This window comes from Chiloscyllium plagiosum, unplaced genomic scaffold, assembly GCF_037043375.1.
Source record: "Chiloscyllium plagiosum isolate Xiang-an unplaced genomic scaffold, Cpla_swu_hap1 HiC_scaffold_38, whole genome shotgun sequence".
In the NCBI taxonomy this organism is placed as follows: domain Eukaryota; kingdom Metazoa; phylum Chordata; class Chondrichthyes; order Orectolobiformes; family Hemiscylliidae; genus Chiloscyllium; species Chiloscyllium plagiosum.
The window spans coordinates 36,031,825-36,044,150 of NW_028270176.1; the positions used below are offsets into that span (position 1 = coordinate 36,031,825).

General features: G+C 54.8%; 1 protein-coding gene across 2 annotated transcripts in view; it reads right to left on the reverse strand.

The window, feature by feature from the left end:
• The window catches only part of rbm42 (RNA binding motif protein 42), a 70,420-nt gene that overhangs the window by 7,300 nt on the left and 50,794 nt on the right, over positions 1-12,326 (reverse strand). Inside the window, exons 7-8 of one of the 2 annotated variants that reach the window (XM_087980784.1) lie at positions 9,662-9,769; positions 9,064-9,181 (exon numbers count right to left, since the gene is read on the reverse strand). In XM_087980784.1, the coding sequence (XP_087836910.1) occupies positions 9,064-9,181; positions 9,662-9,769 (226 nt within the window). Of the gene's footprint in view, positions 1-9,063; positions 9,206-9,661; positions 9,770-12,326 lie in introns of both variants that reach the window. The other variant, XM_087980782.1, reaches the window with a different exon arrangement.

Consider the following 12,326-nt stretch of genomic DNA (forward strand, 5'->3'; position numbering starts at 1 on the left):
CACACAGGCACGCGCTCATGCTCTCACACACAGGCACACGCTCATGCTCTCACACACAGGCACACGCTCATGCTCTCACACACAGGCACACACACATGCTCTCACACACAGGCACACACACAGGCACGTAAACATGCTCTCACACACACACACGCACATGCTGATGCTCACACAGGCACGCGCTCATGCTCACACACACAGGCACACGCTCATGCTCACAGGCACGCGCTCATGCTCACAGGCACACAGACACGCCCATGCTCACACACGCGCATACAAGTACGCGCTCATGCTCACATGCACACACACAGGCACCCGCTCATGCTCACACGGGCATACGCTGATGCTCACACGGGCACGTGCTCATGCTCACACGCGCACACGCGCTGATGCACACAGGCACACGCTCATACGCACACACGCTCACGCACACATGCTCACACGCACACACAGGCACACGCTCATGCTCACACGCACACAGGCACGCGCTCATGCTCTCACGCACACAGGCACGCGCTCATGCTCTCACGCACACACAGGCACGCGCTCATGCTCACAGGCACGCGCTCTTGCTCTCACACACAGGCACGCGCTCTTGCTCTCACACACAGGCACGCGCTCTTGCTCTCACACACAGGCACGCGCTCTTGCTCTCACACACAGGCACGCGCTCTTGCTCTCACACACAGGCACGCGCTCTTGCTCTCACACACAGGCACGCGCTCTTGCTCTCACACACAGGCACGCGCTCTTGCTCTCACACACAGGCACGCGCTCTTGCTCTCACACACAGGCACGCGCTCTTGCTCTCACACACAGGCACGCGCTCCTCCTCACACGAACACAGAGGTAGTACACGCTCATGCTCACACGTATACACAGGCACACGCTGATGCTCACACCCATACACAGGCACACGCTGATGCTCACACCCATACACAGGCACACGCTGATGCTCACACGCATACACAGGCACACGCTGATGCTCACACGCATACACAGGCACACGCTGATGCTCACACGTATACACAGGCACACGCTGATGCTCACACCCATACACAGGCACACGCTGATGCTCACACCCATACACAGGCACACGCTGATGCTCACACCCATACACAGGCACACGCTGATGCTCACACGCATACACAGGCACACGCTGATGCTCACACCCATACACAGGCACACGCTGATGCTCACACCCATACACAGGCACACGCTGATGCTCACACGCATACACAGGCACACGCTGATGCTCACACCCATACACAGGCACACGCTGATGCTCACACGCATACACAGGCACACGCTGATGCTCACACCCATACACAGGCACACGCTGATGCTCACACCCATACACAGGCACACGCTGATGCTCACACCCATACACAGGCACACGCTGATGCTCACACCCATACACAGGCACACGCTGATGCTCACACGCATACACAGGCACACGCTGATGCTCACACGCATACACAGGCACACGCTGATGCTCACACCCATACACAGGCACACGCTGATGCTCACACCCATACACAGGCACACGCTGATGCTCACACCCATACACAGGCACACGCTGATGCTCACACCCATACACAGGCACACGCTGATGCTCACACCCATACACAGGCACACGCTGATGCTCACACCCATACACAGGCACACGCTGATGCTCACACCCATACACAGGCACACGCTGATGCTCACATGCGCACACAGGCACACGCTCACACACAAACAGGCACACGCTCATGCTCACACGCATACACAAGCCCGCACTCATGCTCACACACAGACACATTCCCATGCTCTCTCACACACACGCAGGTACGCGCACATGCTCACACACACAGGCATTCGCTCATCCTCACACGCATACACAGGTAGTACACGCTCATGCTCACATGCGTGCACACACAGGCACAAGTTTATGCTCACGCAGGTACGCGCTCATGTTCTCACACACGCACGCAGGCACGTGCTCATGCTCATGCACACGCACTCATGCTCTCACACACACAGAGGCACGCGCTCATGCACACACACACACACAGGCACGCGCTCATGCTCACACACACACACAGGCATCTCTCACACAGGCATCTCTCACACACACACACAGGCATCTCTCACACACACACACACACACAGGCATCTCTCACACACACACACACACAGGCATCTCTCACACACACACACACAGGCATCTCTCACACACACACACGCACAGGCATCTCTCACACACACACACACAGGCATCTCTCACACACACACACACAGGCATCTCTCACACACACACACAGGCATCTCTCACACACACACACAGGCATCTCTCACACACACACACACAGGCATCTCTCACACACACACACACAGGCATCTCTCACACACACACACACAGGCATCTCTCACACACACACACACACATCTCTCTCACACAGGCATCTCTCACACACACACAGGCATCTCTCTCACACACACACAGGCATCTCTCACACACACACAGGCATCTCTCACACACACACAGGCATCTCACACACACACAGGCATCTCTCTCACACACACACAGGCATCTCTCACACACACACAGGCATCTCTCACACACACACAGGCATCTCTCACACACACACACACAGGCATCTCTCACACACACACACACAGGCATCTCTCACACACACACACAGGCATCTCTCACACACACACACACACAGGCATCTCTCACACACACACACAGGCATCTCTCACACACACACACACAGGCATCTCTCTCACACACACACACACAGGCATCTCTCACACACACACACACAGTCATCTCTCTCACACACACACACAGGCATCTCTCACACACACACACACAGGCATCTCTCACACACACACACACAGGCATCTCTCTCACACACACACACACAGGCATCTCTCTCACACACACACACAGGCATCTCTCACACACACACACACACACAGGCATCTCTCTCACACACACACACAGGCATCTCTCACACACACACACAGGCATCTCTCACACACACACACACAGGCATCTCTCTCACACACACACACAGGCATCTCTCTCACACACACACACAGGCATCTCTCTCACACACACACATGCATCTCACACACACAGGCATCTCACACACACACACACACATCTCTCTCACACACACACACACACAGGCATCTCTCACACACACACAGGCATCTCTCACACACACACACAGGCATCTCTCACACACACACACAGGCATCTCTCTCACACACACACACAGGCATCTCTCACACACACACACACAGGCATCTCTCACACACACACACAGGCATCTCTCTCACACACACACACAGGCATCTCTCACACACACACACACAGGCATCTCTCTCACACACACACACACAGGCATCTCTCTCTCACACACACACACAGGCATCTCTCTCACACACACACACACAGGCATCTCTCACACACACACACACAGGCATCTCTCACACACACACACACAGGCATCTCTCACACACACACACACAGGCATCTCTCACACACACAGGCATCTCTCTCACACACACACACACAGGCATCTCTCACACACACACAGGCATCTCTCTCACACACACACACAGGCATCTCTCTCACACACACACACAGGCATCTCTCTCACACACACACACAGGCATCTCTCACACACACACAGGCATCTCTCTCTCACACACACACAGGCATCTCTCTCTCACACACACACAGGCATCTCTCTCTCACACACACACAGGCATCTCTCACACACACACACACACACAGGCATCTCTCACACACACACACACATCTCTCACACACACACACACACACAGGCATCTCTCACACACACACACACACACAGGCATCTCTCACACACACACACACACACAGGCATCTCTCACACACACACAGGCATCTCTCACACACACACACACACACAGGCATCTCTCTCACACACACACAGGCATCTCTCACACACACACACACACAGGCATCCCTCACACACACACACACAGGCATCTCTCTCACACAGGCATCTCTCTCACACACACAGGCATCTCTCACACACACACACAGGCATCTCTCACACACACACACAGGCATCTCTCACACACACACACACAGGCATCTCTCTCACACACACACACAGGCATCTCTCTCACACACACACACAGGCATCTCTCTCACACACACACACAGGCATCTCTCACACACACACACACAGGCATCTCTCACACACACACACACAGGCATCTCTCACACACACACACAGGCATCTCTCTCACACATACACACAGGCATCTCTCACACACACACACACAGGCATCTCTCACACACACACACAGGCATCTCTCACACACACACACACAGGCATCTCTCACACACACAGGCATCTCTCACACACACACACGCATCTCTCACACACACACACACAGGCATCTCTCACACACACACACACACACAGGCATCTCTCACACACACACACACACAGGCATCTCACACACACACACACAGGCATCTCTCTCACACACACACACAGGCATCTCTCTCACACACACACACAGGCATCTCTCTCACACACACACACAGGCATCTCTCACACACACACACACAGGCATCTCTCACACACACACACACAGGCATCTCTCACACACACACACACAGGCATCTCTCTCACACACACACACTGGCATCTCACACACACACACACAGGCATCTCACACACACACAGGCATCTCTCACACACACACACAGGCATCTCTCACACACACACACACAGGCATCTCTCACACACACACACACAGGCATCTCTCACACACACACACACAGGCATCTCTCACACACACACACACACAGGCATCTCTCACACACACACACACAGGCATCTCTCACACACACACACACAGGCATCTCTCACACACACACACACAGGCATCTCTCACACACACACACACACAGGCATCTCTCACACACACACACACACACAGGCATCTCTCTCTCACACACACACACATGCATCTCTCTCACACACACACACACAGGCATCTCTCACACACACACACACAGGCATCTCTCACACACACACACACAGGCATCTCACACACACACACACACAGGCATCTCACACACACACACACACACACAGGCATCTCTCACACACACACACACAGGCATCTCTCACACACACACACAGGCATCTCTCACACACACACACAGGCATCTCTCACACACACACACAGGCATCTCTCACACACACACACAGGCATCTCTCACACACACACAGGCATCTCTCACACACACACAGGCATCTCTCTCACACACACACACAGGCATCTCTCTCACACACACACACAGGTATCTCTCACACACACACACACACGCATCTCTCTCACACACACACACACAGGCATCTCTCTCTCACACACACACAGGCATCTCTCTCACACTCACACACAGGCATCTCTCTCACACTCACACACAGGCATCTCTCTCACACTCACACACAGACATCTCTCTCACACTCACACATAGGCATCTCTCTCTCACACACACACACAGGCATCTCTCACACACACACACACAGGCATCTCTGACACACACACACACACAGGCATCTCTCTCACACACACACACAGGCATCTCTCACACACACACACACAGGCATCTCTCACACACACACACACAGGCATCTCTCACACACACACACACACACAGGCATCTCTGACACACACACACACAGGCATCTCTGACACACACACACACAGGCATCTCTCACACACACACACACAGGCATCTCTCACACACACACACACAGGCATCTCTCACACACACACACACAGGCATCTCTCACACACACACACACACAGGCATCTCTAACACACACACACACACACAGGCATCTCTCACACACACACACACAGGCATCTCTCTCACACACACACACAGACATCTCTCTCACACACACACACAGGCATCTCTCACACACACACACACACAGGCATCTCTCTCACACACACACACACAGGCATCTCTCACACACACACACAGGCATCTCTCTCACACACACACACACACACACAGGCATCTCTCTCACACACACACACACACACAGGCATCTCTCACACACACACACAGGCATCTCTCACACACACACACAGGCATCTCTCACACACACACACAGGCATCTCTCACACACACACACAGGCATCTCTCTCACACACACACACAGGCATCTCTCACACACACACACAGGCATCTCTCACACACACACACACAGGCATCTCTCACACACACACACACAGGCATCTCTCACACACACACACACAGGCATCTCTCACACACACACACACAGGCATCTCTCACACACACACACACACAGGCATCTCTCACACACACACACACAGGCATCTCTCACACACACACACACAGGCATCTCTCACACACACACACACACAGGCATCTCTCACACACACACAGGCATCTCTCACACACACACACACAGGCATCTCTCACACACACACACAGGCATCTCACACACACACACACAGGCATCTCACACACACACACACAGGCATCTCTCACACACACACAGGCATCTCACACACACACACACACAGGCATCTCTCTCACACACACACACACAGGCATCTCTCTCTCACACACACACAGGCATCTCTCTCTCACACACACACAGGCATCTCTCTCTCACACACACACAGGCATCTCTCTCACACACACACACAGGCATCTCTCTCACACACACACACACACACACAGGCATCTCTCTCACACACACACACACAGGCATCTCTCACACACACACACACACAGGCATCTCTCACACACACACACACACAGGCATCTCTCTCACACACACACACACAGGCATCTCTCTCACACACACACACAGGCATCTCTCTCACACACACACACAGGCATCTCTCTCACACACACACACACAGGCATCTCTCTCACACACACACACACAGGCATCTCTCTCACACACACACAGGCATCTCTCTCTCACACACACACACAGGCATCTCTCTCACACACACACAGGCATCTCTCTCACACACACACACAGGCATCTCTCTCACACACACACACAGGCATCTCTCTCACACACACACACAGGCATCTCTCTCACACACACACACAGGCATCTCTCTCACACACACACACACAGGCATCTCTCACACACACACACACACAGGCATCTCTCACACACACACACACACAGGCATCTCTCTCACACACACACACACAGGCATCTCTCTCACACACACACACAGGCATCTCTCTCACACACACACAGGCATCTCTCTCTCACACACACACACAGGCATCTCTCTCACACACACACAGGCATCTCTCTCACACACACACACAGGCATCTCTCTCACACACACACACAGGCATCTCTCTCACACACACACACAGGCATCTCTCTCACACACACACACAGGCATCTCTCTCACACACACACACAGGCATCTCTCTCACACACACACACAGGCATCTCTCTCACACACACACACAGGCATCTCTCTCACACACACACACAGGCATCTCTCTCTCACACACACACAGGCATCTCTCTCACACACACACACAGGCATCTCTCTCACACACACACAGGCATCTCTCACACACACACACAGGCATCTCTCACACACACACACAGGCATCTCTCACTCACACACACAGGCATCTTTCACTCACACACACACACAGGCATCTCTCACACACACACACACAGGCATCTCTCACACACACACACACAGGCATCTCTCACACACACACACACAGGCATCTCTCACACACACACACACAGGCATCTCTCACACACACACACACAGGCATCTCTCACACACACACACACAGGCATCTCTCACACACACACACACAGGCATCTCTCACACACACACACACAGGCATCTCTCACACACACACACACAGGCATCTCTCACACACACACAGGCATCTCTCACACACACACAGGCATCTCTCACACACACACACAGGCATCTCTCACACACACACACAGGCATCTCTCACACACACACACAGGCATCTCTCACACACACACACAGGCATCTCTCACACACACACACAGGCATCTCTCACACACACACACAGGCATCTCTCACACACACACAGACATCTCTCACACACACACACAGGCATCTCTCACACACACACACAGGCATCTCTCACACACACACACAGGCATCTCTCACACACACACACAGGCATCTCTCACACACACACACAGGCATCTCTCACACACACACACAGGCATCTCTCACACACACACACACAGGCATCTCTCACACACACACACACAGGCATCTCTCACACAGGCATCTCTCACACAGACAGGCATCTCTCACACACACACACACAGGCATCTCTCACACACACACACACAGGCATCTCTCACACACACACACACAGGCATCTCTCACACACACACACACAGGCATCTCTCACACACACAGGCATCTCTCACACACACACACACACACACAGGCATCTCACACACACACACACACACAGGCATCTCTCTCGCGCACGCACACACACAGGCACGCACACACACAGGCACGCACACACACAGGCACGCACACACACAGGCACGCGCTCATGCTCTCTCTCACACACACACACAGGCACGCGCACATGCTATCACACAGAGGCATGCGCTCACACTCCCACATACGTGAACCTTGTCTGAGACACTGGACAGTAAGGATCTCACACCATGACAGACAGAAATGCCGCCTGATCGGGATAAATCTCTGACAGTCTCTGGGTGCTCACTGTGTGGAGTGGGTTATGGTAGGGAGGCCGCTACACTGCAGTTAGCTCATGGGTCAGGGTACCCACAGAGATCAGGCCTGCTCACGACACTCACTTCCCCCCCCTCCCCCCTCCCGGGGCCCAGACTGGGGTGGGGGCGGTGGGGGGGTGGGGTGAGAGCGCATCAGTCACCCCAATGACCCTCTCCCCCTCCCACCTCCAACACGACAGGACCACGGGCTCACCGTGTTCCCACTCCAATAGGCTCGGATCCTCCCAGGAAATGCCGGCTGCTGTCCGGATACAACGCTTTGTCCTCTCCTGTTTGTTCTTCTTCTTGTCTTCAGGAATCACCTCCCCAACCTGAGCAAACAGACAAACTCTTCCCTGAGCAGGGGAGGGAGGGGGGGTCACTGGGCAGTGATCAGGAGCAGATTCCCTGGCTGATTTCCCCCCTCACTCTCTCTCTAACCCAGGGGTCACTGGGCAGTGATCAGGAGCAGGATCCCTGGCTGATTTCCCCCCCCTCTCTCTCTCTAACCCAGGGATCACTGGGCAGTGATCAGGAGCAGGATCCCTGGCTGATTTCCCCCCCCTCTCTCTCTCTAACCCAGGGATCACTGGGCAGTGATCAGGAGCAGGATCCCTGGTGCTCTGCCATTCGACGAGGTTACAGCTGATCTGACCATCATTCCCGCCCATCCTGGATGCCGCTGCCTGCCCGTCACGGACACGCCCCGCCCCCTGCCTGCCCGTCACGGACATGCCCCGCCCCCTGCCTGACCGTCACGGACATGCCCCACCCCCTACCTGCCCGTCACGGACATGCCCCGCCCCCTTTACCTCCACGTGTGGCGGCTCCACCTCCGGTAAGGTGGGTCCAATCAGGTTGTCCTCTGTGGGCAGCTCCTTCTCCTCCAGGACAGTGGCCACATGGGGCTCAGGAATCTCCTGTTCCAGGGGGAGGGAGGCATGAGGAGTGGGTGGGGGGCGGCGAAGACAGAGAGAGAGGGGGAGAGATGGAGAGATGAATGAGTACAGACATCACACACATCTAAAAACCACACCCTGAGAATGACATGGTCTGATCTTCACAGACGGAAAAACTACAAGCTCAGAGGGATGACGATCTCCCCCAGCAACAAACACACAGACAGGGACAGGGACACACAGAGGCAGAGACACACAGGGTCACACACACACACACAGACAGACAGGGTCATACACACAGACAAACAGGGACACAGAGACAGACAGGCACACGCTCATGCTCACACGCACACACACTCACACGCACGCGCTCATGCTCACACGCACACACACGCGCTCATGCTCACACGCACACACAGGCACGCGCGCATGCTCACAAGCACACACAGGCACGCCGGCATACTCACACACAGGCACGTACGCACACTCACACGCACATACTCACACACACAGGCACGCGCACCTGCTACACACAGGCACGCGCGCATACTCTCACACACAGGCACGCGCGCATACTCTCACACACAGGCACGCGCGCATACTCACACACACAGGCACGCGCGCATGCTCACACGCACACACAGGCACGCGCGCATGCTCACACGCACACACAGGCACGTGCGCATGCTCACACGCACACACAGGCACGCGTGCATGCTCACACACAGGCACGCGCGCATGCTCACACACACAGGCACGCACTCATGCTCACACACACAGGCACGGGCACATGCTCACACACAGAGGCACGGGCACATGCTCACACACAGAGGCACGGGCACATGCTCACACACAGAGGCACGGGCACATGCTCACACACAGAGGCACGGGCACATGCTCACACACAGAGGCACGGGCACATGCTCACACACAGAGGCACGGGCACATGCTCACACACAGAGGCACGGGCACATGCTCACACACAGAGGCACGGGCACATGCTCACACACACAGGCACGGGCACATGCTCACACACAGAGGCACGGGCACATGCTCACACACAGAGGCACGGGCACATGCTCACACACAGAGGCACGGGCACATGCTCACACACAGAGGCACGGGCACATGCTCACACACAGAGGCACGGGCACATGCTCACACACAGAGGCACGGGCACATGCTCACACACAGAGGCACGGGCACATGCTCACACACAGAGGCACGGGCACATGCTCACACACAGAGGCACGGGCACATGCTCACACACAGAGGCACGGGCACATGCTCACACACAGAGGCACGGGCACATGCTCACACACAGAGGCACGGGCACATGCTCACACACAGAGGCACGGGCACATGCTCACACACAGAGGCACGGGCACATGCTCACACACAGAGGCACGGGCACATGCTCACACACAGAGGCACGGGCACATGCTCACACACACACACACACACACACACAGGGTCTCACACACACACACACAGGGTCACACACACACACACACAGGGTCACACACACACACACACAGGGTCACACACACACACACACAGGGTCACACACACACACACACACACAGGGTCACACACACACACACACACACAGGGTCACACACACACACACACACAGACAGACAGGGACACACAGAGCGCACAGAGACAGACAGGGTCTCACACAGACAGGGACACAGAGACAGACAGGGACACACACACAGAGACCGGGTCACACACACAGAGACGGGTCACACACACAGAGACGGGTCACACACACAGAGACGGGTCACACACACGCAGAAGAGTCACACAGAGACATGGTCACACAGAGACATGGTCACACAGAGACACACACAGACAGGGACACACAGAGCGCACAGAGACAGACAGGGTCACACAGACAGACAGACAGGATCACACACAGACAGACAGACAGGATCACACACACAGACAGACAGACAGACAGGATCACACACACAGACAGACAGACAGACAGACAGGATCACACACACAGACAGACAGGATCACACACACACACACACACACAGACAGGATCACACACACAGACAGACAGACAGGATCACACACACAGACAGACAGACAGGATCACACACACAGACAGACAGACAGGATCACACACACAGACAGACAGGATCACACACACAGACAGACAGACAGACAGACAGGATCACACACACAGACAGACAGGATCACACACACAGACAGACAGGATCACACACACACACACACAGACAGGATCACACACACAGACAGACAGACAGGATCACACACACAGACAGACAGACAGGATCACACACACAGACAGACAGACAGGATCACACACACAGACAGACAGGATCACACACACAGACAGACAGGATCACACACACACAGACAGACAGACAGGATCACACACACACAGACAGACAGGATCACACACACACAGACAGACAGACAGGATCACACACACACAGACAGACAGACAGGGTCACACACACACAGACAGACAGACAGGGTCACACACACACAGACAGACAGACAGGGTCACACACACACACAGACAGACAGGATCACACAC